Consider the following 25,412-nt stretch of genomic DNA (forward strand, 5'->3'; position numbering starts at 1 on the left):
GAATGGAACTAGATTGGATTTCTTAATTTTTTAGAACCTTACAAATTTATCACTTTACCACTTTCGATAATGGCGCAAAACGTCCGCTGCGTTCGAAGGCCTTGGGCCCCATTTTTATGAGCTCTGATCTCCTGCGCAGTATACAATCTTACACCCGCGTTCTGCACCTGGCTTAATATCCAGGTCGCTTTCGTTCATATCTTGTAGAAACCAAGTATCTTTGTGTCCTCGAAACGGTCGACACATTGAAACTATATTGCGCTGTGCAGTGGAATGCAAAACCATCGAATCTGCCCAACTTCGAAGCTTAAGCATATTCGGGTGCACATCGGGAAGGTACCCGGGCGATCCATACCACCACACTTTGCCGCCCGATCGGGAAGTCGCGGTTAAATGTTCTTTCACAGACAGTTCCCGAAATTTCAATCCCGCGAGCCATCTTTTCCGTCACTGGCCTTAGAATTGAATCTTCGCTTTCACCGAAGCCTCCACAATAAACCCAAGAGTCTTCGAAACCCACCAATTGTTAAGATTTACGACTGAAAGCTTGGGATTTCTAGTTGACGTTGCACCCCATACTTCATTCGCTGCGAGCGAGGCTCTACTCACAATTACACTAGAAAAGCCCCATTGTCCTTTCCAACATTGGTAGACGCGGCTGCTGTTGATAAAAAAGCATAGAAAACGTCATGCCTAACGATAAAAAACCGCATAGGTCTTTCAAAGACATTTTTAGAAGTTCGTCTCCTCTGAACTCGCTGAAAGTCCCGTCGCCAGGAAACATTCCGCAGTCGGATTCGGCTCAGTCTCATCGATTTTTTTTGAGGGGTCGGGACTCTAAGGGCTCATATCTGTCTCAATCCAGTACGAACTCTATAAAGTCACTGAATGTTAATTTATCCAGCGGCGACTCCACGCCTGTGACACCCTCCATTACCCCCGGACAACCTCCTTCCGACTCCGAATCTTCGGGGTCCTTGATGCTGGCTCTTCATGATAATGGGAAGGACAAATCACGGGGTCACGAGAAGAAGAAGAAATCATTTCTGGAAAGCCATCTCCGATTGAAACGCTTTTTCAAGATTCTCCACTCTAGGGACCACGTTGACCTCCCCAAAACCAAATCGTCGTGCGAGCTACCATCTCTGACGTCGAGGCTTGCTGAAAAATATGACATAGGTCGTCTCATTGGAACAGGTGCAAGTGGCTCAGTTAACTTGATAAATGATCGGCATGATTTCAGCAAGACTTATGCGCTCAAAAAATTCAGAACAAAGCTCAGAAGTGAAAATGAACAAGATTATCTAAGAAAGGTTCGGAATGAGTTTCTAGTTGGTAAACATTTATCGCACCAGAACTTGATTCATACAATTGAGTTGTTCCAAGAAAATTCGGACTCTTCGACATCATCCGAGTATTACATTGTGATGGAATATTGCCCATACGACTTTTTCAACTTAGTCATGTCTGGCTTGATGAAATATGACGAGATCTGCTGCTACTTCAAACAAATAGTCAATGGTGTACAGCACTTACACCACTCGGGAATAGCTCACCGCGACTTGAAATTAGACAACTGCGTGGTGGATAAAAATGGAATTCTCAAGCTCATTGACTTTGGCTCAGCAAGTCAATTCAAAAAGTCAATTGAAGAAACTCCTGCGTCTCCCAATGACATCATGCTTGATTCCACGCACAAGCTTATATTGGTCAAAGGAATAGTTGGAAGTGACCCCTATTTGTCCCCTGAAATCTTCTTGTCTACATCAGAAGTAGGTTATGATGCAAGGCTAGCTGATGTCTGGTCAATAGCCATTATCTTTTGCTGCATGGTTCTCAAGAGATTCCCCTGGAAACTTCCACGGGCTGCGGATCCTTCCTACAGGGCATTTGCTGGTGTGAATAACATGAATGAACCCTTGAGTGAGCAAGATATGTTGCTGTCGAAGACCGAGGAGCTCAATGTCAATAAGGAGGCGATTCCAAGATATGGGCCCGAAAGACTTCTTCGTATTCTCCCTCCTCACTCACGGAACCTCATTGCTTCCATGCTTAAAATTGATACAAAAGAAAGAGCATTCATAGAAGATGTCGCTAACGACAAATTTTTTCGTTCCATTGACTTTTGCCACCTTGTCGAAGAGACCAAGATACCTGCAGAAATCGAAATTGATGCAGAACCGAAGAAAGATGCACTTGTCGCCGAAACTGATCTCGATCCTGCCGAGCCAAGTGCGCGTGAGCCTCTATCTACGGAAACCTTGGTTGGGGCCAAATCTGACGAACAGAGTCTTTCTGTCAGTCAAATTGTCAAGGCACAAAACCACAAGCACCACTTGGTGACAGAGAAAGATCTTCAAAAAATCAATTCCGAGAAAGATAGACTCAAGCGTGCCAAAGAAGCGGGCATTGCTTAGCACATCACTGAGGTGCGTACCAGAAACCGGTGATACATTACTATCACGATTTGGCATATAATACTGTTTTTGAAAGGTTTTCTAGCAATCCAATTCAGTATGGGATGCAGGAAATAATTTGCATTCAACAGTACCTTCGGTACAAAATTAGAAAGCTCATAACTTCTCATAATGCTCGAGCTGGCCGCTTGAAGGTGCTTCGCGCCTGGAGTGCATGAAATGCGTGCCTACTAGCATCAGTTATCAGTCATGGAACCCCCCAAATACATAGCATACCTGTTTTCTGAGATAAATTTACGAATCTACGATCAATAAAATAAGTGACACGTGAACCTGGTAATAATGGATCCGCACCCTGCTGTTCTACCGCACTGGATAACAACTGTGTCAGGGTGGTCTGCTTCTTTCGCTACGTTGGTCATAGTTTGCTCAGTGTTTATGCATCTAAGGAACTACAGAAAGCCTTTTCAGCAGAGATTGATGATTAGAATTCAATGGATCATTCCTCTCTTTGCCCTATCATGCTACTCCATGCTTGCAAATCCTACCAGTACGCTTAATAAGTTTGTCATTGAGCCCATTCGTGAAATCTACGAGGCATTTGTTATATACACCTTCTTTTCTCTCTTGATCAACATGCTTGGCGGTGCTAAGAGCATAATTATTATGACCAGTGGGCGGCCCCCGGTTGCTCACCCTGGATTTGTGCTGTACGTTTTACCTCCTCTAGACATCTCGGATCCTAGGACATTTTTGAACATAAAGCGTGGCATCTTGCAGTATGTTTGGCTCAAACCTATAATCTGCTTCGGGATTTTACTTTCAGAGTGTGTGGGGATATATGATGTTAACGATATGAGTTTGAAGTCGCTTTACCTTTGGTTTACTATAGTGTACAACTTCAGCGTTTCCCTCTCGCTATATTGCTTAGCAATCTTCTGGAAAATTCTCTGGAACGATCTTAAGCCTTTCAATCCTGTGGGAAAGTTTCTCTGTGTGAAACTTATTATTTTTGCTTCTTATTGGCAGGGGGTTATATTGGCCATTCTCAACTTCACAGGTATTTTACCGGGTAACAGTTCGCCGGACGAAAGTGGTGCCCCAAACATCGGAATGTCGATACAAAATGCCTTGCTTTGTGTGGAGTTGGTGGCATTCGCCATAGGACATTGGCTTTCTTTTTCTTACAGGCCTTTTACTATATCAAGGATACCTAATGGCAGGTTGGAGTTCTACTATGCGTTCCGCGACATGATCGGGATCAAAGATCTCGTTATTGACTTCCGTTTAACATTTTACGGTGACTATTACAAAGACTATAAGCAGTTCAATTCTGTCGATGCGTCTATCGCACATCCATCTTCCAATGGCAGAATGGGCAGGATTAACCAGGGCCTCAGGTATCATGGTGATGGGAAGCAGAAGCATTGGCTTCCACAGTCTCATAGTCTTGCGATTCAAACTCCTAGTCAGCTGGGAAGTACCCCAAAGTCAAACATCCAAAGCACCTCAGAGTTGTTTGCATTTCCTGGAACATCGTCAAAACATGCGTCTCATACACTGTACGCCGCGTCTATAGGTCTGACTAACACGTCTACCCGAGGAGTGTACTCAGGATCTCCCAAAGTTCAAACCTCGCCGCAAGAATCTGCGAAAACTTCTGGAGAGATTAGCTCTCTTCATATAAAGAAACTTTCTCTTGATGAAGACTTTGAAAGTGTTGAGGATACGATAAGGAGCGCTAATCCTGATATTGATTATGACTCTGAATATTTCGATGAAGATGAGCAACTCTATCGCATGGCGTCCTCAGTGATAAACAACTACACTTTAGACCAAATAGAAGTCAAAAAGTTGATCAACTATCCGATTGAGGACGAGTTGATCATTGGCCATGAGTATGGCTTCAAAGTGAAGAAGCTCCGCGCCGATAGAAAGCGACTTCAGCTGGGTTTCTCGTCAAATAAAACACGCACGAAGTACGGCAGTGTGTGAGTATCCAAAGTGTTAAATTCTTTTATAAAAAATGCTCGACCTATTTACAATTTTTTTTTTTTTTTTTGGAAGGACTAGTCCTCGATCTTTAGCTGGTAAAGCGAGTCGATTTCTTCCTCTGCCAACTTCAGCTCCTTAGCCTTCACCCTCTCTTTAGCTTTCTCTAGTTTCTTCAATTTTTTTAGCTCTTTGGGCGAGAGGTGTTGATGACTAGTTTCAGACTGAGCAGCGGATTTGCTATTGGAAGACATCTTGATCATCATCCTGGTGTCCAAGCTACCCGAAGTTTCGATTTTGCACCCGAGCTCCTGTAATATTTCCTGCAACTTGGCGTAAATCAATTCCCTCTTCTTTACTTCGAGAAGGTAGGCATCTTCATCCATGCTATTCCAATTTGTATTTGACGTTTTTAGTTCATTCACCAACACATCCTCTTTCTCTGCATTTATTCTGGCTGCAGAAAGTGAGCTTTTCTCGCCCACAAAAATAACCAACTTCCCATCCTTCTTCATTCTCTTCTCAATCTCGTTTTTCTTTTGGTTGAGCAAGTCACTCACACTGATGGACCAAGAAAGAGTTAGAATCTTTGTCGCAGATTTCTTTCTCTCAGCTTGCGCACGCATATTTGCTAATTTGACAGCTCGAGTACTTCCCATGTCAAACAATTCCTGTTGCTTGAGCGCAGCTAGCTCTTTTGAATAATTTTCTAGCATTTCTTCAACTGGAATCACGCGGATAATAGGTGGCCCTTCACCCTGTGGAGGCAACACTCTGATGCCCTCTTTCTGCAAGTCGAGTTTGTTAACCAAGGTCTGCAAGCTGACAGTGAGGAATTCCTTGGTTTCTGGGTCAACATAGTTGACATTGAAGTTGCTGCTTTTGCTCTTAACTTTTAAGATGAGACTTTTAAGCGCCGTCTGGGCCCTTTCAGATCCTGTGGAGAAATTGAAAGCTTGACGGCTTTGGTTATCATGCCTACCATTAGACCAAGACCCTCCTCTTGAAGGGTATTTATTTCTGTCTTCTGAGCCATAATCATTGCGCTTGTGGTGCCACTTGCCTCGCAGGCTACTTTTCTCTGGTGAAAACCTGAATGTATTGGGTGAGTCTGGAGATCTCTCCTGCTTGGCATCAGTCCGCTGTGAATTCCCAAACGCAGCTCTGAAACGGTTCTGGTCCCCATATGGTCCTTGTGGTATTTGAATGAATCGTCTTGCCGATACTATAAGAGATCTTTTCATCATCACGCAAGAATCAGTGGTATTCAAACTTGATTGAAAATGTTACCATGTAGGATGCACTTCCAGTGCGATGTGTATGCAGAAAAGAAGGCAACGTAGACAAATACATGAGGTCACAAGTTATAAATTAATAAGATATACAATTTAGGTGTCGGAATGTATGAACAGGTTGTAAGTTTTTTTTGGCAGTTCTACCATTTAGCGCCCAACAATATCGAATTTGGATCGGTGGGTTTCTCTACTTCACTGAATGAAGTGTGGTAAAGTCTCGACTGCGAGATGCCAGCATCGTCGCTGAATTTCGTGCACCATGACAATAACTGCTCTGTGATGTCAGCGTTATGGTTTGACGAAATGTCTATCATCTTAATCTTATCGTAAACATCCTTGACCTGATTAAGCCACTCTTTTTCCAGACTCGGCTGTGGACTTGAAATCTGGCCTCCGCCATTGATACAGCCATTGGGACATGCCATGATCTCCACGTAGTCGCATTTCGAAGCATCCGCCGTCTCATCTCCGCTAGTCGATGAGCTGGCCTTTCCAGCTACACGTGCACGTCGTCTGGCTACAAGAGGATTCGCCTTTGTGGGCTTGATTCCACCAGGTGTTGGCTTGAGCCTTCTCACAAGATTTTGGATGTTTCTAAAACCGTTCACCACCGCGGCAGATGCAACCTTTTCATCTTTATGCATAAGCCGCATCTCATAAATGTCGGAATTTTTGCCTTCAATCGTCCGTACACAAAATCCCTCCTCCGTGTACTTGTTCGGGTCCGTATGCATGAGATGATTTTTGTATATCCCCAAATAATTATGTGCGTATCCACCGGATTGAGATCCCGAATCATTTGCCCATGATAGGTCTTTGAAAGGCCACATCTCAGGGGCACATGAGTTGTAGAGATCAGTGACGGGCATATCAGGAACGGATGCGAGTCCCTCTTTGGGGATCAAGTTGTACTCTGAGCTCTCGATGAGATTAACTAACTCTTTCGCAGTCAAGACACAGTCGACGTCAGATGCCTCAAGTTCAGAGCTCGCCTCAGGACGAGCGCTTTCAAGCTTTTTATCAAAGCATGGCATGATTGATAAGTGATACACATTTTCACGCGGAATTCCTAATTCCTCAGCAGCCAAACTCTTTAGGATGCATCCCGTAATTTGCTGGGCCGATTTCACCTGAGACATGTAGGGCAAAGCATATGGATGAGTCTTCTCAGCGTACAAAACCCACCCGGGACAAATTGAGGAGAGGACTGGTGCAGTAATGGTGTCTTTTTTTCTCTGCATTAATTCATGTGATTCTTGAAGAAGAGATAATTTGCGGCCAAGAGCAGTGCCAACAACAAACTTGAATCCCAACTGGTACTGGAAGAAGTTCACTAATAGCCGGTCCATTTCTTCGATGGAGTAACCAAACGCATGGGCTAATGAAGACCTAGATTGATGTGATATGCTCACAACGAAAGATTTTGTCCCTTCTGTAAGAGCCTTTAAAAGCTGGTCGTGGTTGTGCTGGGCAACTAGCACTTCCTCTGCAGACGTGATACACCCCGAGCAAGCAAGGCAGTCTGCCAAAGAAATTTGTGCGGCAGAAAGAGTAGAGACTTTACCATCAATCTTAGATATCTCGAGCGGATCTCCGTTTTCATCAATTTGGATTTCCACTTCACCAGCATTGCCAGCACCTTCACTTGGACCTTCTACTGGTTTTATACATGCCACTCCAGGGGATATGAAATCATTAAGATCATCGGCAGAGAGAATAGCGCTCATGGAAGAAAAGAAGACTGAGCTGACTTGCTGACTAACAATTATTAACGCCTCACTATTGACCATCTTGTGGTGTAAGGGTGCGATGTGCTCAATATACGCACAAACATACTTTCCGATAGGATTATGATTACAATTTATAGATTGTAAAATGTAGCCAAAGCACGTTTGGATCATTGAAGGAGAGATACATTTGCATAAAGAACTAGTAAAGAAAATTCTTGTTAAATTTGATGTAAATTGCTATTGTGTGTTTTACAAAAAGGTTTCAATGGACACTGTATTCACATAAACGGCGGGTTGTGTTTGAAAAAAGGCAATTGCTCTATGATTTTCAACTCACACTTTCAATTCTTTTGAAATCATAACCTGTTTTAGAACATATTCAATTCTCAAATAGGTTCACTGGAAGAAACAGTAACAGTCGGAATAATGAGTGCATTTTCTGTTCAGGGTCATATTACGTAATATCCACGGGCCATGATGACCGTCCAGGCCGTGACTAACGGAAGGGGACGGGCCGAGCTAAGACACTTGGTACGTAGCTGGGCGCTGTTTAAAGGCTTTTTATATATGTATTATTTATATAGTTTTGCCCCTCTAATCAGATGAATCTAACAAAAAAAAGAGCTTGCTGGACACGCACTAAACGTTGCTCTGCACAATATGTATTCGTTTTTCCACAAGAATGCACATCATACCTTGTTGATGGGCAAATTGTCGTCTTGAAGGCTTGTTTTGATAGCCTAACAGCTAAAGTTTCAGTGTTACAAAAGTCTAACCTCTTCAACACTTCAACTTTAGATACAGGAGTAGAATACAACTAGTTCTTTATGATTACCAAATATCCTATACTTAGTCCATAAAGCGAACTAAATGGTGTATCTGAAAAGAGGGTTTTGTTTGTCAGTCAAATCAGCAAACTCATGGTTTTCAAGCTGCTGGAATTCTCTGACCAAATCGCTATCCATGTTTGCGTCTCGTCTCTTGTTGTCAAGATAGTAGTCAACCCAAAGAATCAACATCAACACAATAACTATGCTGAAACAGGCCACCATTGCCACCACAGCGCTAGTATAAGAAGGTGCCTGATTAGAAACAAATGTCTGTGGACCAATTAAGTTACCCACACAGTATCCGATTAAATAGATAGCGCTGGTGGTGACCTTTTTTGTATGCCCAGCACAATTTGAGGCAATCAACGACAAAATAAAAATAGAGGAAATTGCCAAGAGAGATGTCATCGAGTACCCAGCGAATTGCAACGTTTGATTGTCGGAGAAAGCAAGAAAACATGTGGCCATCAAGACAATACAGAACGTCAAAACCGACCAGAACAAGCGATACGGATAAAACCTGTAGCAGTAGCAGATCAAAACAAGACCACCTATTTCTACTGCACCAAATGGCATTCCCATCAACAAACTTTCTCCGGTTGAATATCCTAGCTTTTCGTTCAACAAGATGGAACCAAAGTTAGTCAAACCTCCGTTTGGAATGTTACCCAAGACACCCATGGCGAACAAAATCCAGGTTCTGCGATCCAACAATGTTTCAATGAGTTGCTCTTTCTTGAAGTGCTTATTACCGAAACCTTGCTGGTTGTTTCTGATTCTTTCTACCACCATTTTCTTTTCTTTCTCCGTCAAAAACCAAGCATCGGTTGGTTTGCTTGGAATATGGAAGAATATTGCCACACCCAAGGCTATGGTGATTGTTCCTGTTATAATAAAGATCAACTTCCAAGGACTGATACTATAACTGTCCATGTTCTTGTAAACATTGTAAGCAATTGCACCGGAGCCAAGTAATGTGCCAATACCATTGCAAGCAAACCAGAGCGCTGTTCTGAAAAAGACCTCTTCTTTTTTGTACCATTGGGACGTGATGATCATGAATGCGGGAGTGACAGAGGATTCAAGCGCACCCAAAATTACTCTCAAGACAACAAAGCCAGCATATTGAGGAACCGCATGCAAACAAAGAATCAATCCCCAAAGAACCACATATATAGACAACATCTTTGAAAGATTGAACCTCTGAAGTGTGTAGGAGCCGATAAATTCATAAAAAAGGTAGCCAAAGTAAAACGCCGATCCGGCCCACGAATACTGGTCACCAACCATGTTCAAATCGGTCCTCAAACCGAGGATTGCACCGTAGGAGATTGTTTGCTTATCCATAAACTGCACGCAATAAGTTGTACAGATCAAGGGCAACAAGTACAAATCAATTTTTCGAAGCAATTTCTTGTCTTCCTCGGGGTCTAGTTCAAAGGAGTCCTCATAATTTTCTGCGTACGCAACTGCATCATCTCCATCACCCGTGATAACAACAGGTTTGCCCGTGTTTGGTGATATAAACGTGCTTATCCCGTTTTCTTGCGAGCTTACTTGCTTGATGGCAAGCTCACTGGCGTCTTTCTTCTCTGAGCTCATTTTTGGTCAGTTTGTAGCTAGTATATCTCTGATACAGATAGCAAACTCTAAGGGACATGGTAGACTTTGCTACCTTTAAATAAACTCGAGGCCAGATAATCATATCGATAGATAACTGCAATGAGCATCGGGTTTCCGCATACAGCGGAATTCTAACGCTAGATAAGATCAAACATATATGTGCCGGACGAGAATGCACTCCCGCTTATATTTCGTAACTAGGAAAACGAACTAGAACTCTGTTGCTATCTGTGCTAAGCACTGCGATATTGTCAAATGCTATGGTTAACATTGGCGACGAAATTTCAAAGTTTGACCTAATGCCAAGACCTTTCCGGGCTCCAAGGCATCGCGGCTTATGTCGTTCGCCCTGCTGGAGAGGTAAATTATGTCAAAACGTCGCGCGAAGAAATTTGAATGCAAGCCTGTGAACGCACGTCGTCCATTCGGATCTAAGATATCAAAACCGCAGATGCAACCGCACCCGATATTCATCGAGATGTAATTTGCTCTCGGAAAGCTTATCAAGTGATATTTACGAGTTATCTCACACAGTCAGATAATTCCCGAAAGCGCGCTTAGCAAGTCCGAAATGGGTGAAATCGATTGCGCTAGACTTATCGTCCTCCGGTCACGACTTTGACAAAAGCGCCCCGAGAGGACGAAATTTCCTAAACTGGTGCTGTTTGCAATTTTATCCAGATGCTTCAGAGCCATTGGTAGTGAATGGGGCTGAACATGTGGCCTTTGATCTCGATATTTGCCTCGAAACTCTTGGAGTTCGCCTGCATGCCAGAATCATTGACTGCACATAACTCCAACGTTTGGACGGGGGAATCTTGTTGATGAGAATCGTGTACGAAGAAGGATAATGGTTGCCTCTTTCATGAGTTGAAGTTTCCGTAAACAAAATCGTTTTATTTTGTTCAAATATATTGGTATATTATGGGGGTTATGCAACTCTACAAAGCTTTTTCAACGCTACGAGCCCGTATTTGCCATGGTTGTGCGAGGTCTAAAAGATGCATCCAATGCGCGACTGTTCTCCTCTCCAGAGGTGAGCGAATACAACCTGGAAAAACCTGATTCTACTCAGTACAAACCTCTAGAGTAAGCAACCGAGGCCCTACACGTGGAATACTAGCCATTTGACATCAAACTTATATTGTGGCTTCTCTTTGAAATTTTTCGAACGCTGAATGCTTGATTCGTGCGCGGTTCAAAGTTAAATCCTGTGACTAACTCCCCGCAAACTGGCACTTCAAGTGCAAAACAGTCACGAACATGTCCGATACAGAACACAAAGAGGATGGTCTTCCACACTCGCTGCTGAACAGTGTTTTGAGTAGTGCCACACCTCGTTTAAATGAAACGAAGAGAAGACGTGTGACCAGAGCTTGCGACTATTGTCGACTCAAAAAAGTGAAGTGCGATGGTAGACAACCATGTATACATTGCACAGTTTACTCGTTCAACTGTTCATATGACCGGCCGAATACTAGAAATCGGAAGGGGTACACGCCGCGGCCTAGTGTTCCACAGTCCACTGCGTTGCTACAACTGATTGCGATAAACAAACAACCGTCTGCAAGTACAGTCAACGAAAACTTGATTCTCAGTCAAAATATATTGAACTCGCTATTTCCAGCCGTTGGATTCAATTTCTTGGATGATACACCTCAAGAGTTCGATTTCAAAAAGTTTCAGAGAATCATTTCTCAGTTGCAGGTGAAAAATCTGTCAAACTTGAATGTTTACGAAATAAGCGACATGTATTTGAGGGAACCTGGAGTGTCCCCATCACCTGTGCCCCATTATGGCTCTCAGCAGAGCACGACTCCTGACGAGCTGATCTGTGCAGAGATTAGAATATTATTGCCTCCGAAAGAAGCTGCCCTCCAACTAATTTATACGACCTGGAACAAGGCTTGCGTTCTTTTTCGATTTTATCATCGCCCATCTTTGCTTCAAGAAGTGGACTTGCTATACAGCCTTGATGTGCTGCAATATACTGACAGACAGCAAAAGTTTTTACCATTCATGTACTCCCTCTTAGCATGTGGATCCCTTTTTTCAAAAAGTTCTGACAGAAAAGTCAACAATGAGTCTCTCGAAGATGAAGGATTCAAATATTTTTTGGAAGCACGAAAACTCATCGACATCACTAATGTCAGTGACATTCCTTCGATACAGACAATCGTGATGATGATTATTTACCTCCAATGTTCCGCGCGTCTCTCCACATGCTATTCATACATAGGTATAGCTCTCAGAAGTGCTTTAAAAGAAGGACTTCACAGGAATCTTGAAGTTTTTCACTCACGCAGAAAACTCGACCCAATTGAAATCGACACCCGCAAAAGGTTGTTTTACACAATTTATAAGATGGACATATATATCAATTCGCTTCTAGGTCTACCCGGGTCTATATATGAGGACGAATTTGATCAAGAGTTTCCCTTAGAACTCGATGATGAGCTTATAACGAGAGAGGCATTTATCGTGGAGAAGCAGAATGGGAGATTATCTTCTTCAGCTTGTGCAAATCACCATACGAAGTTGACAATGTTGCTTTCTCGCATAGTCAAAGAGTTATATCCAATCAAAGTCAAGCCTAAAGCGGGAGCTCAGCAACCATTACCTAATATCCATGACACAGTTACGAAACTCGAGTTCGACTTGAAAAATTGGATGGCAAATCTTCCTTTGGAGTTACGGCCGACGGATCCAAGTAACTTTACAGGTGATTCCCACATACCTGATCGCTTTAAATTGGCTAATTACTATCTACATGTCGCGTTCTTGAATTGCCAGATAAGCTTATATCGGCCATTCATCCATTATATCAGTAACGGTAACCAGTCTAAAAATGCTGATCCACGATCTTTGATTAGGGGCAGAAATTGCATCAAAGTGGCAAGATTGGTGGTGAAATTAGCGAACAAAATGATTGATCAAAATCTCTTGGTCGGAACGTACTGGTTCTCAATGTACACGATATTTTTTTCGATTGCTTGTTTGGCATATTACTTCCACTTTGCCAATTACAATAACCTGGACAAAAACCTAGACGGTGTCAATTATGCTGGTGTCTATTTTGATGACGATTTAAATATAGACATGATCAGGAACGATATTGAAATCGGAAAGAAAGTTTTGGACAATATGAAAAGTATGTCACATTCTTCTGAAAGAATTTACAATATCTTGAACAAATTGTTTGAGCAGTTAAATCGCAAGACAGCCACTAGCTCTATGAAGAGTGATGGTAGTGTTCCTAATTTCGACACGAGCAATGATGCGATGGTTCAAATGAGCATTGCAAATTTCGACATGATCAATCAATTTGATGTTAATGGAGAGACCTCGACTCAAGGTGAGAATACAGGGAACGTTACAAACCCACAAGTTCCCATGACTAGTCTTTTTGATTTTGCTCCAGAAAAACAGACACCAGCGGATGAAAAAATTCCGAAAGATGTTCCTGTCGAGACAGAATTGAGAGCCGATGTCCCATATAATACGGAATTCAAGGTACAAAATACTGAGACTTGCTCGAGGCCAGTGCAAGAGCAAAGTCGAGATTCTCTTTCTGGCGCTGAGAATAACGAGAATAGGTTCCTTGATGAGTTTATTCAACCTGCAGTTGATTACATCCCGGGTGTAATTGATGCTCTTGATACTCAAATATTTGGACGCCTACTTCCACCATACATGCTCGAAGAGAGCATCAAGCAAGCAGGCGAAGGTAATCCAAACAATCTAATGTTTGACTCTGAAAAATCCGGCGACTCTCAGTATGACCCAGATTATACAAATCTAAATCCTGTTTCGTATGATACGGATCCTCTTGCTTCGCTTGATCCATTCTAGTCTTGCCGTCGTACATTATTGACGGACTTAACAGCTTTCGAGGATTTCATAATTCATACTTATTTTATCCGATTACATACCGTCTTTTAATTTATCATCTGATGGAAATATAATGACCAATTTGATATCGAGGCGTAGTGCTCGAGAATTTGAGATACTTCAAGCCTACCTTGTTAAATCTCGATATATTTAGTGCGTCGTTGCAATGTGATCAAAAATGAGGCTAGTGAAAATTTTTCCCTTACCGCATTATTGCAGAAGATTCGCTAATGTGTCAAAATCACTAGGCTTTGACGAAAATAATGAGAGAAAACTCACCAATCGTCGCCCCAAGTGTCCTCCTCGGCATCAATATCCAAGTCGAGCTTTAGTGTTGAGCCGGGTGATTTTTTGTTAGAGCTCAAAGTCAATCTTGAACTCGAGCTTGACGCCTTAGGTGATGTAGAGTGGCTAGCCTTTATCCTCGAAGATAACAGTAGCGCAGGAACACTAGATTTGGGTGCCGCGGCTACTGGCGAAAGCTCATCTTCAACGCCGTCGTTTTCCCATTGGTAATCGTAGTCCAGAGCTTCTTCCCATTCTGTATTCTGTCTTTGAGGCGACGAGACAGTGTCGATCTCAGGAGTCGAGGTGTTAATAACCTTGTTGAGTGTTCCATTGACGTGCGTTGGCCGAGAAGTGACGAGCCTGTTCACAACACTCCAGCCGATAGACAAAGAGCTTTGTGGTTCCGGGACAGCTGCCTCTGTATTTTCTGAGGCACCAGATGAATTCTTGTAAAATTCTTTTTCTTCAGCATCCTCGTCTTCTTCATTTTGAGGGAGCGATGCAGCATGTATCTCGACTGAGTTAAGGTATAATTCGAATATGCGTTTTGATTCCTGCCTGATTTTGAAAGACTTTGGATCCATCAAAGCTATAGCGAGATGCCCCAAGATTTTAGAGCAGATCTCTTCAAGCGAAAAGCTCTCAATGAGTCTCTCAAAGCCTGACAAAGCCGCCAACTTACAAGGAGTGAATGAGTCGCGAAGTGATTTAGCAAGAGCCGTGATAACAACACTATTTCTCGATGTAGAGTAAATCTTATTCGAAATGTTAATGATCAAAATCAAAGTGTTTGTTCTGATGGATGGTTTAGGATCCATTTGCAGTTTTGCCAAAATTTTGAGGAGGTCTTGATTGACCTGCTTCACGCTCACTTTATCTATGATCGATGTTATGGAGGTCAAAGTAGTCTCTCGGATGAGGAAGTTTGTGTCCTGAAGGCCAGTGAGTAAGTTGTGAAAAACTTTGGTTTGCACTTCAGTATCGGTTAAGCGTCTGCGGAATTCAGGGAGGTGTTTCAAAAGTAGGAGACGAATAGCCCTATCGGAAAGCGCAAACGCAGTGAAAATGATGGGCTTTATATTCTTTGAAAATGCATCATCCGGAATGCTTGAGCTTAGTTTCAAAATGTGATTCAACAAAACCGAGTTCGTCTCTTGCCGACTTGCGTGCTCTTCAGGAGTAGAGTTCACTGTTGGTTTTTGACTGATCACAAATTTGTATTGCTGGATAATTTCGGGAAGAACTTTGTAGTCAAGAAATCCGGGAGGTAAATCACCTTCAATGTATTCTGCAATATCATCTCTGAAAAATGCCAACTTGGAGCTTTGGTCTTGAAAAGTGATCTCTTCAAGAAGTTGTGCGAATTTGACTAGCCGATTGGACTTGAAGTAATTACTCGTCTCTGATGCAAAGCTTTCTACGTCAATTCTCTTCTTGTTTGGAGCAAGCAACTTGTGTACAGCCGTGGACAACGATCTGGGTATGTTCCCACAATCAGGAACTGACTCAGAGCCCTTGGCAGATGTCAGGCGTTTCAAAATGTAAGTTCCCTGGAAACTCTCAGCGGAAAACAAAGCAGTGATGAATACGCCAAGCTTATATGAGTCAAATTTGAGAGGGGATTCGCGGATTGCTTCAGCTCCACGCTCAATTACTTCAGGCGGCAAATTTTCATCAAAGTTGGGCAAGTGGTGGGCAAGACGATATATCGGTTGATCCGGATCAGAGCGGAGATTGGTTAGAAGCTCGAAACCGAACAACTTCCAATCTCCCTGTGCATTCACATAAACAGATGAAGCTAAATCTAACCTGCCATGCACGCAGTGTGCCAAAGTATTGATTAAAGACAATGCAACGGAAACATTATAGATTCCGTAAATTCTTGCGTCCTTCGAAATTTTTTCGCCGTGCTCTTGTAAGTATTTCGTCAACGGGGTTATGCGTTCAGTGATGATGTAGAGGAAAGACTCATTTTCAATGAAGTCGACAATGCCGAGAACTCCGGGAAATTTGATCAGTTTCAGTTTCCTGTAGCAATTTATTGCCAGCTTAGTGTAGTTTGAGTTAGCCGGGTCTTTCAAGCTAAATTCAAATATAGATACTGGACACTCATTCTTTGGGTTGATTCCATTGTAGACCGTCCACACCGAGCACTTTTCTGGGTAGCAAGACAGAGCAGGGTCCACAATTTTCTCCTTGAATGTATATGGAATTGACTTCGTAGAAATAAGGCTCAAGGCACTTGAAAGAAAATCCATGGCAGTGGTGTGGATTCGTCTTGGGGCGTAGAATGCTGATACTGAGTAGAGGATGTTGACAGATCGCGTGTTGGGACGGAAGGATGCCTGCAGTGAAATTACGAGACGAATACTGATATATCCTCACCAATAGAGTTTTGCAAAAATGCAATCTGAGCATCGATTCCTCACAGACTGAAGAGAACTATGCAAAGCAATTGCTTTACCGTGTACATGATACTGGCGATAGTGCTAGAGAATTCTCAATGGTGTTTATCTCATTTCAGTCTAACGCGGCTTGGTGGGACAAACGAGCCTACATAGACGAGATACGTGCTGGGTTCCTCAGCGAGCAGATATATGTCATGGTAAAGTTCATTCTCAGCAGAGTCTGGACTTTTCTTAGCGGCTTAAATTGTCAGAAAAACGACGAAATTGATATTGTATAGTAGGATGTTGCTCCTCTGTGATTTTCGCTTCATTGCCAGCAAGTTGAGTCCCGGGGCCTCGTTTGCTTTGTTGTACCTGCATGAAGCCACCCTAATCAATTCTGGACCCACCTCAAACCTTGGCTTCATAACACAATGAATTTCCTCTTGACGCACATGACTATGAGATCTGGCCTAGTCTGTTCCAGACGTGTCGTTCATTACAATGCTCGGAGACTACGCTCACGTGAAATATATTCAAAAATTACCCACGCTTTTATTCCCTCGCGGCTGATAAGTATTAGTGGATCCCATGTCAGAATGTCTTTCTCCTCTATTCGACTGCAACAGGTGAAGAGTGACCCGAATGACCACCCCCTGGGCACTGTGGATATAAATAAAATCAACACAGCCGCAGAACCGTCCGGTGAGAACAGCAGTCCAACCCAAAGGTCTGTTTCAGACTCTGCTCCTCGACAGTCGCTCGAGTCCGACGATAACCCGACAAAGGATGGCGCTAGCTCGGACGATTTTCTCACCACCATATTCGAACATTTGGAGCCCTACATAGATACGTACGACGTGTACAAACAGCTCATAGATGCTGGGTTTACGCTGTCGCAGTCGGATGAGATCCTCAATCTTGTGATAGTCCAGTTGAACTCGAAGTTAACCAAGCTTCTGACTATCTATTCGCAGCTCTATGAGCTCGAAAACGAGCGGTATTTGTTTGAGAGTGCCCAACAAGAATTGCACGTAGATATCACGCGCAACAGGGAGCAACACATAAACGACGCCATCAACCAAATTAATGCCTTGGAGAGAGACTACGGTATCATCAGTGACGAGCTCAACAACCACTTCATTCAAATGAAGAACGATATCCAAGTCGCTATCAATGATCAAAAGTCAGAAAACACGTTAATGAGCAAGAAGATCATGTTGCGGATGCAAGAGACAAACCATAAAATCACTACCGAGCTCAATATGGCCATGCGTCTGGAAATCGAGTCTTTGCGGTGGCACTTGTCACGCTGGGGGTTGATAGCTATTTTGATCTCCATTATCACTGCCTGTGCGGGCTTCTACGCCTATAGAGTTCATCATCAAAAACAACTTACCGAAAAGAACGAGTTTGTGCCACTCGTCATATACGAGCCAAGTGAGTTTGATGAGGACGATTACCATGCAGACCTAGACCCAAACGCTTTATAGAGAAGGAGGAAGTATGCAATGAACTATTTAACCCGGAGTAGTATGGTATCAGTATACTTCAATTCAAGGAGCTGCTCTAAAATTATATTTGCCGAGGCTTTTGCGCCGGACATTCGATAATTCTTCAGTAGTTCAGACGTGTCATCGAAGCTCAGACTCAATCACGTGAGCTAGATCCCCTTCCATCACTTCTTTGCTTGCTCAAAAATCTGACCACCCAGATATCTTTTCAAATATGTCAGATGAAAGCAATGCATGCAAGCCATTTGCTTGTGCCATTCAAGACTGTTTGAAACAGAATGGGTATAATGAAGCTAGATGCACGGCGGCGATTGACGAGTTGTACCGATGCTGTAAGCTGTTCTACGAAGACAATGGACCTGAGGCTAAAAGCGTTTGTTGCCCCAAGTTCAACTTGCTCCAGCTTAAGCTTAAGCAAAGACTGTTAAGAAAGATCGATGCCGAACTCATACTGCGAGGCAGGTGAGGGTTTCATTAAAGTTTCGGAAAAGCAAAGAAATGAGAAAAGCACACGCTTGCCCAACTTTCGAATATAGAGACATATTGTTTAATTTATGACGAGTTTACAAAGTTTTACGGAGCCACCGACAGTAGTCAATAGACGCGATGGGCTGTTGGAAATGTAAGTTAAGAGCCGTGATACTATCCACAAGGAAATAGCACAACGTTCAGGCCGTTAGAACTCGTTGATCTGAGGCATACCCGAGCACGAAAGACCACACAGTGGTATAGATTACATGTAGAAGAAGTCATGCAAACCGTGACTCTAATGGGCGCCTCAAGACATTATGGAGAAAAATCTTTCTTGGAGGGGACTCGAGAAATGAGGGTTTATATACCTATGACCGAGGCGGGTAACCCCTGATGATACTGTTTTAGGATACAAGACTGGAACAACTTGCCACAATGAAAGAAAAGCTTCAAATCCCGAAACAAAAAGGGTTTGTTGAATTTAGCAGGTCAAAAACTTCGATAAACTATTTGTCTTTACCATTTTCAAAATGCACTCTTGTCTCACATGCTGATCAACTCTTGCGATCATATTCTCTGTAATCGGGCATTAGGCCCTTGTATTCGGACTCGTCAGTGAGCCATATGGCGTTTCCCGTAAGGTTCTGGACCGAGTTGCTGACTTTTGCGTGTTTGTCAAATTCCTTAGTCACATCTGGGATATCCTTGGGGTCTGCTCCGAGTTCCATGAGCTGCTTCCTCAAAAGCGCAATGTGCATGGACATTTTGAAACATCGCTTTGAAACTTCGACTCTTTCTTTAAGCATTCTAAGATCCTGCTGTTGACGTGCTTTGATGTAGTTTTGCAGTTGGATCTGCAAAGTTTTCAAGTTTATGGCGGTAGTCTCTTGGTTGAGCTTTTCAGCCCTGACTCTGCCTTGGTAATTATCAAGAGCAAGATACGCCAAGGCCGTCATGGCAATTAGACTAGTAAGCTCTTTAGCTGGCCGCTTATTTGTCAGAGAATTGGCCGACTCCTCATGCGTATTTGTCGACTCTGTCCTGGAATCACTAGTTTTGGATGCGTTGTATTGTAAAGGAACTGCCTCGGGGTCATTGAAAAAAGTGGGACCCTGTGCACGATGCAGCCCTGAGAATTTAGTGGAGAGCCACCTGGATGGACGGCGTTGAAATATGAAGCCTTTGGAAAGCATGTGTTGTCAGTATAAAGACTGTTCCGCATTATGATATATAAGCACCGTCATTCGCGATTGTAGGGCAACCGCGTGGTCATACCGTCTGGGGTCATGTAGCAAGGTCTCAAAACATGAAAATTCAGACTTTTTATGGTTTGTCCACCCACGAAGCCAATGAGAGAGTGGATGCCCGATGCAAATAATCTCACCCAATGAGTTCCTCGTTTCCCTCGGGGCAATGCAGAGGAATGGCAGTGAATCTATTTCTCATATTATCGCGAGGCGGCTCTGGTCTCGCGAATCGAAGACTATATACTCAGCTCGGTTACTTAACGGGCTTTTCCATCGGCAGCCTTGACGTGCAAAATGTCACCATCTTCCACGAAGTAGTCCTTACCCTTTTGCATCAACTTACCAGCGGACTTGACGGCCACTTCGTCACCGTACTCAATGAAGTCATCGTACTTCATCACGTTGGCCAAGATAAAGGTTCTTTCCAAATCAGTGTGGATAGTACCAGCGGCTTGAGGGGCGGTGTACCATCTTCTGATGGTCCATTCTCTCACTTCATCTGGACCACCTGTGAAGAAGGAAATCAAGTCCAACTTGTTTCTCATGGTGGTGATGATCTTGGGGAAAGCAGAGCCAGCACCAACTTCCTTGATGTAGGCTTCTCTCTCCTCGTCCGTTTCCAAAGTGGCCAAGTGGGACTCCATGGAGACGGAGAGCGGAATGACAACATCGCCAGGGGAGTTGGCGTCAACCCACTCCTTGATCTTCAACAACCACTTGTTCTTTTTTCTGACGTAGTCTCTCTCACTCAAGTTAAGCAAGTAGATACAAGGCTTGGCCGTCAAAAGGAACATGGAGTTGATGACCTCGACCTCCTTCTGGGTCCACTTCTGGTTGGCGACTCTGCCGCCAGTCTCCAACAACTCGATGATGCTCTTGACCAACTCGGCCTCCTCCTTCTTCTGCTTGACCTCCAAAGATTGGCCGCCTCTCTTGGTGATTTTCTCAATGCCCTCCAAGTGCTTCTGGGCAAACTCGATATCCTTCAATCTCAACTCATCCTTGATGATCTCCAAGTCGTTGATTGGGTTGACCTCGTCGTTGATGTGGATGATGTCAGCATCCTCGAAACATCTAACGACCTGGTAAATGGCGTCCACGGCTCTGATGTTGGCCAAGAAATTGTTACCCAAACCTTCACCGGCGTGGGCACCCTTGGTCAAACCAGCAATATCGTAGATGGTCATGAAGGCAGGAACCTCGGACTTGGGCTTGTACATCTCACACAATTTATCGAAACGGGCAGAAGGCACAATGACTCTGGCTTCTTCTGGCTCGATAGTGGCGAAAGGGTAGTTGGCAGGGTTACCAAGAGGGGACTTGGTGATGGCCTGGAAAAACGTGGACTTTCCGACGTTGGCCAAGCCAACAATACCGGACTTTAAGTTGTTACCTGGTCTTCCAAGCAAAATTGGCTTTTCGACGACTCCCTTCTTTTTTGGTGGCATTGTTCTGTTGTAGTGGTGGGGTTCTGCTAAAAAATTTTCGGTTGCGCCGATTTTACTTGGGTATGTACAATATACACGCGGCCTCTCCAGCAGATGTTCGAAATGTTTCTGAAGTATCTGGGGGCCTACATTCGGTGCTCGGTGACGTAACAAGTTTCAGTTCCAAAAAGTTTCAAAGAGTTCAAAGCGCCTACGCTGAACCTGCTCAACCAAATACACGTTTTTCGTACCGTGCAATTTGGCAGACGATAGGATGAGGCGATGCGTTCTTTCGTGCAATTTCAGGACCCAAGTATAGAGCGCTGTTCGCGGCACCTTTAGGGCCTCAGAAAGTCAGGGTATATGAACGAAAATACTTAGGCCGCATTCATATGGAATGAAGAGCCAAGGCGTGCAGTGGCCTGTGAAGATTAATCTTCGAGGTTACAGGTTTTCAAGCTTTTTCTTTTTTCTCCCGTGTCATTCATCTCCTGAATTATATTAGGACCTGACTTCAAAATTTGTCGTGCGACTCTAGCACCGGGCTCGCTCAACGCACTTCACCTAGTTGGTGTGCGCACACACTACAATCATCGTCAATAAACCAAATCGTCTTTCTCGTAAAATGTTTAAGTTGCCAGCTAGAATCCTCCACTTTGGGCTGGTGAGACCTTTCTCCACTTCTTTCGCTAGGCTCAATGCACCAAAATCCTCGTGTGCCGCTGGGACAGTCTTGAACTTGAAGGTCAGAAAAAATGGCGATGAGCCCGTGGCCTTGGAAGATCTGGAGTACCCTGAGTGGTTGTGGGACATTCTCGATAAATCCAAGACAGAGGCTGCACTTAAGGAGGAAGACCCAATAAAATGGAGAAGAAAGCAGAACTCGAAGAGAACCACGGCTAAGATCAAAAACAACAACTTCCTTGCACAAATGTAAAGCATCTACCGCTGGCACCACTTGTCCTTGTACATATCACAATACATATATATCGATTGTCTTCACTATACTCGAAGGTTTACGGCAGATCCTCGGCCTACCACGGGTTACTCTCCATTTCATCTGCGCCCCACTCTTTGTGCGCCAACGACAGTGGAGGCTGCATCTGTTTAAAAAGCTCGTCGCCTTTAAAAACCTTCTTTTCGCCCACAAAAACTTGTCTCTCAGGAGAATGTTTGTGCAACGATTCGGATTCCAGTGGGATTTGTTCCGTTTCGCTCTCATCATAGTCATATGAGCCATTAACCATCTCGTTTTTATTATGCGTCAAAATCATGTCGATGTCGTCCATGATTTTGATGGGCAAGCTGGGTTGGTACTTTTTTGCACGAAGCCTCTTCACACCTCCAATTCCTGCTCCATAATTGTTAATAAGCTCACTGGCATTTGGAAGAGCCACACCAAAGATATGGTTGGGGTTGAGATAAATATACACTTCCTTCAGCAAAAACGTGGATTGAGTCATGTAGTGAATTTTCGTCTTGGATATCTGGGCTTCACCTTGTTCGGCAACCAATCGCTTGAGTAGCTGTATTAGAGATTTGGGGAACTTGTTCTCACTCACCTCATAGCGGTATAGTTTCGCAGTCAATTTGACTAGCTGATAATAATTGAGTGTGTCGAACTCGTTTATAGTATTGATAAGCGATTCTTCATCCTCCAATCCAGTCATAATCTGGAGCCATTGCAATAGTTCAATGGTCGGTAACAATTGTGTCTTTGCAATGTGATAAAGGGACTTGTAGTAAAAAGACAAATAGTGGGGATCAGACTCTTCGTTTTTTCCTTCAAGAAGAGTAGCGTTATTGATTATTTCTGCCCCATCAGGGGCATTCAAAAGATCACCTAGGCCTCCAATTCGATCTGGCTTGTGTGCGCGGAAATCATGAGAGCGCAACCAGTCTTCCAAGGCAGATAAGTTCAAGCGGATCTGAATAGCTTTTATTCTTGAGCAGTATTGCGAATTTGCCATTAAGCGGTTGAATATGATCGCATTGATGTAATAAAATACTTGCGAGAATGTCTGGAGACGAAGTAAAGGATCAACACCATGAATCTCAAGAACATAGTACAAAGCACCCAAAACTTGAACGTACCTAAGCGGCGATGGCTTCATCAAATCGTTTAGCGTCGGCGGAAAGAGCATTTTCAAAATATCATCGTACGAGTTGGGATGCTTCTTCTGTGTCTTGAAAATATTCCAGTCTTTGGCATATAAAACACTGGAAACGTCAACCAAGCTCGTGAAATTGAGCATGCAGTCATCAGCCAATACATTGAGGCGAGAATTGATGGAAAAGGACAAAGTGGCGACCAAGGATTGAGTGAGGTTCATAAGTTCATGCAAAAACTTGGGGTATTGTGAGTACAACTCTGCCTTTGTAAGGTAGAAATGTAAGAACTGGATTACCGAAAGCCAATAACTAAGGAGCACAATATCCCCGGCACCGCTGGAAGGTTTTTTGTCGTTCTGATCTGCCACAGTCAAGGCCATGTTAAACACACCAGACTTGGTGTTGGTGACGGAGCGCAATCTTGTAACAAAGCACTCGAAGAGAAATTCAGTGAGGTCCCTGGAGTCCACTTTGTTGTGCGAGTAATGGACCAACTGGAAGAGAATTGCCGCAGGGGCTTTGGTGTTATGTTGCTGGGCAGGCGAGCTCGTTCTCAAGCCGAAAATATAGTCGAGGAGTGAAGGAATATCCAGGTCTGAAAACTTGATGAACTGTTCCGGAAGCGGCTTATGGTAGTTGAAGTCCGAAAGCTGCAAAAGATGCGAATCCAAAGCCAATGTGGCTTCCTCGTCAGCGCTGTCTTCGGAATCCAGTAGTTCCATGCCTTGACTGTTGGCAAGCGTCAGCATGCGAATCTTGAGGGCAACGTCGTCTACAGAGTCGGTGTTGCTGTCTCCGAAGGAATGGAGTGGGTAGACTTCCGCAGTCGTCGGTCCGCTGGTGAACAAGTTATGGGTCTTGAAGTAGTCGAAAATCTCGGGGGTACTTTTTGATGCAAGCGAAGATGCACATACACCATTCCCGGTGGGCGAGAGTTCGGGGTCCGCCTGGAACTCAAGCAATAAGGACATGATCGAGACATCCTTTACAGAAATAGCCCACATGAGGGGCGTGTACTGGGCAGGGGATTTGTCCGGCATGTCTGGGTCCACGTCATGGATTCTAAGAAGGGAATCGACAATGGCGGTTTGTTGGAACACCACGGCAAAGACCAACGGGGGAAACCCGTCCTTGTCCTCTGGGTAGAACGACGCAACGAGTCCCGGGTCCGCAGCTATGGCGGCCTCAGCAGTGACAAGATCGCCCTCACAGACGGCCGAGAAAAAGCCTGTTTTGGAGGTATTGGTGGGGCCATTTTGCGGGGCCTGGCTCGCAAGCTCAGTTTGCAACTGTTGCTTGGCATGAACAATCCCAGCAAAGAGCGGGTTGCCAGCGTCTAGGCATTGGCTTCCCGCAGAAAGAACAAACGGTGAAGGCGAGCTATCGGTCCAGGCGTCCATGAGAGAAATCACCGGAGTTCGCAGTGCAGAGAAGGGCCAGAACGAAAGGAATGGCGGTGCGAGGAAGATGTATGCGAGGGAAGCATGCAGCGGCCCCAGCGAAAATTAGGTGTGGGGTGTGCTGGGCCGCAGCGCGCTGGTGGCCCTGAGACGGCGGGCCACGCCTGGATTAGAACATTGGGAAATATGGGTGGGGCCCTGGGAATCCTGTTCTCTGATTCGACGTGAGAAATGCTGGGGGTCACTAGGCTGTTTTGGGTTTTTATATTTACGAAATGTGGGCAATATGAAGACAATCACTGGGGTGTTTGTCGGGCGAGTCGATCTTCCATATAGGGCCGCTTCCTTTGGGCCCAAGATTGGCACCGGAGCTGGGCGCACGCCTGCGAGCCAAGTATGGCCGGGCCCAGCACAGGACCTCGTACATGTGTATAATTATAAGTCTATCCATGTTTCGTAGTTTTCCTATTCTATGATGGTTTCAAGCCACAGAGAAGGATATAGCTCACAGAGACGTCAAATATGTTATTGACGTGTTGTGCTGACATTGTCTTCATACTGTGATTAAATTCAGCACTTCGCTTCCGTTTTCGCAGTGGAATCCTGGGTCTGCCCAGGCCCAGCCTCCACCGCCCTCACCACCCGTCGCCCTGGGCGCGCCCTTCTTTTCCTCTGTCTTGGGCGCCTAATACTGAGAAGTTGAATCGATCCCCAACACGCAACTGCCACGTCCAACGGCTAATTCGAATCTTCATACATCGCCTCTCGGAACGCCCAGACCGAAACCG

At 44.2% G+C, this 25,412-nt stretch overlaps 13 protein-coding genes across 13 annotated transcripts; 6 read left to right on the forward strand and 7 right to left on the reverse strand.

The window, feature by feature from the left end:
• Positions 1-689: 689 nt before the first annotated feature.
• Positions 690-2,417, forward strand: METBIDRAFT_45074 (putative serine/threonine protein kinase; the record flags this gene model as incomplete). Its single annotated transcript, XM_018857874.1, has 2 exons — positions 690-920; positions 1,008-2,417. The coding sequence occupies 2 exons, from the start codon at positions 690-692 to the stop codon at positions 2,415-2,417; spliced, it is 1,641 nt and encodes a 546-aa protein (XP_018710464.1).
• A 342-nt stretch (positions 2,418-2,759) lies between these two features.
• On the forward strand, positions 2,760-4,412 carry METBIDRAFT_44464 (uncharacterized protein; the record flags this gene model as incomplete). The annotated part of the gene is made up of 1 exon (XM_018857796.1): positions 2,760-4,412. One exon carries the CDS (start codon positions 2,760-2,762, stop codon positions 4,410-4,412), a length of 1,653 nt encoding a protein of 550 aa, XP_018710465.1.
• Positions 4,413-4,444: 32 nt separating this feature from the next.
• Positions 4,445-5,670, reverse strand: METBIDRAFT_32958 (uncharacterized protein). The gene has a single exon (XM_018856174.1). The coding sequence runs from the start codon at positions 5,654-5,656 to the stop codon at positions 4,487-4,489; it is 1,170 nt and encodes a 389-aa protein (XP_018710466.1). The 5' UTR covers positions 5,657-5,670; the 3' UTR covers positions 4,445-4,486.
• Positions 5,671-5,844: 174 nt separating this feature from the next.
• NAR1 (Nar1p) lies at positions 5,845-7,431 on the reverse strand (the record flags this gene model as incomplete). Its single annotated transcript, XM_018857876.1, has 1 exon — positions 5,845-7,431. The coding sequence occupies one exon, from the start codon at positions 7,429-7,431 to the stop codon at positions 5,845-5,847; it is 1,587 nt and encodes a 528-aa protein (XP_018710467.1).
• A 588-nt stretch (positions 7,432-8,019) lies between these two features.
• Positions 8,020-10,176, reverse strand: METBIDRAFT_32960 (MFS general substrate transporter). Its single transcript, XM_018856175.1, has one exon. It carries the CDS (start codon positions 9,864-9,866, stop codon positions 8,301-8,303), a length of 1,566 nt encoding a protein of 521 aa, XP_018710468.1. The 5' UTR covers positions 9,867-10,176; the 3' UTR covers positions 8,020-8,300.
• Positions 10,177-11,234: 1,058 nt separating this feature from the next.
• Positions 11,235-13,607, forward strand: ASG1 (Asg1p; the record flags this gene model as incomplete). The annotated part of the gene is made up of 1 exon (XM_018855345.1): positions 11,235-13,607. A coding segment is annotated over one exon (2,373 nt), but the record flags the coding sequence as incomplete, so codon positions are not given.
• Positions 13,608-14,053: 446 nt separating this feature from the next.
• On the reverse strand, positions 14,054-16,324 carry CEX1 (Cex1p; the record flags this gene model as incomplete). The annotated part of the gene is made up of 2 exons (XM_018857828.1): positions 14,054-15,567; positions 15,625-16,324. 2 exons carry the CDS (start codon positions 16,322-16,324, stop codon positions 14,054-14,056), a joined length of 2,214 nt encoding a protein of 737 aa, XP_018710470.1.
• A 728-nt stretch (positions 16,325-17,052) lies between these two features.
• Positions 17,053-17,946, forward strand: METBIDRAFT_79269 (uncharacterized protein; the record flags this gene model as incomplete). The annotated part of the gene is made up of 2 exons (XM_018859026.1): positions 17,053-17,183; positions 17,253-17,946. 2 exons carry the CDS (start codon positions 17,053-17,055, stop codon positions 17,944-17,946), a joined length of 825 nt encoding a protein of 274 aa, XP_018710471.1.
• On the forward strand, positions 17,863-18,713 carry METBIDRAFT_210415 (uncharacterized protein). The gene has a single exon (XM_018855032.1). It carries the CDS (start codon positions 18,182-18,184, stop codon positions 18,431-18,433), a length of 252 nt encoding a protein of 83 aa, XP_018710472.1. The 5' UTR covers positions 17,863-18,181; the 3' UTR covers positions 18,434-18,713.
• Positions 18,714-18,992: 279 nt separating this feature from the next.
• Positions 18,993-19,660, reverse strand: METBIDRAFT_79271 (uncharacterized protein; the record flags this gene model as incomplete). Its single annotated transcript, XM_018859027.1, has 2 exons — positions 18,993-19,550; positions 19,601-19,660. 2 exons carry the CDS (start codon positions 19,658-19,660, stop codon positions 18,993-18,995), a joined length of 618 nt encoding a protein of 205 aa, XP_018710473.1.
• Positions 19,661-19,942: 282 nt separating this feature from the next.
• On the reverse strand, positions 19,943-21,133 carry YBN5 (Obg-like ATPase; the record flags this gene model as incomplete). The annotated part of the gene is made up of 1 exon (XM_018854288.1): positions 19,943-21,133. The coding sequence occupies one exon, from the start codon at positions 21,131-21,133 to the stop codon at positions 19,943-19,945; it is 1,191 nt and encodes a 396-aa protein (XP_018710474.1).
• A 604-nt stretch (positions 21,134-21,737) lies between these two features.
• On the forward strand, positions 21,738-22,049 carry MRPL37 (mitochondrial 54S ribosomal protein mL54; the record flags this gene model as incomplete). Its single annotated transcript, XM_018859028.1, has 1 exon — positions 21,738-22,049. One exon carries the CDS (start codon positions 21,738-21,740, stop codon positions 22,047-22,049), a length of 312 nt encoding a protein of 103 aa, XP_018710475.1.
• Positions 22,050-22,146: 97 nt separating this feature from the next.
• Positions 22,147-24,624, reverse strand: METBIDRAFT_44911 (uncharacterized protein; the record flags this gene model as incomplete). Its single annotated transcript, XM_018857850.1, has 1 exon — positions 22,147-24,624. The coding sequence occupies one exon, from the start codon at positions 24,622-24,624 to the stop codon at positions 22,147-22,149; it is 2,478 nt and encodes an 825-aa protein (XP_018710476.1).
• Between the last annotated feature and the right edge of the window lie 788 nt (positions 24,625-25,412).

Source organism: Metschnikowia bicuspidata (assembly GCF_001664035.1).
Source record: "Metschnikowia bicuspidata var. bicuspidata NRRL YB-4993 chromosome Unknown METBIscaffold_5, whole genome shotgun sequence".
Taxonomy (NCBI): Eukaryota; Fungi; Ascomycota; class Pichiomycetes; order Serinales; family Metschnikowiaceae; genus Metschnikowia; species Metschnikowia bicuspidata.

What these genes read in the sequence shown, in the direction of transcription:
- METBIDRAFT_32958 (XM_018856174.1), bottom strand. Translation starts at nt 5,656, where the DNA reads ATGATGAAAAGATCTCTTATAGTATCGGCAAGACGATTCATTCAAATA.
- METBIDRAFT_32960 (XM_018856175.1), bottom strand. Translation starts at nt 9,866, where the DNA reads ATGAGCTCAGAGAAGAAAGACGCCAGTGAGCTTGCCATCAAGCAAGTA.
- METBIDRAFT_210415 (XM_018855032.1), top strand. Translation starts at nt 18,182, where the DNA reads ATGTCAGATGAAAGCAATGCATGCAAGCCATTTGCTTGTGCCATTCAA.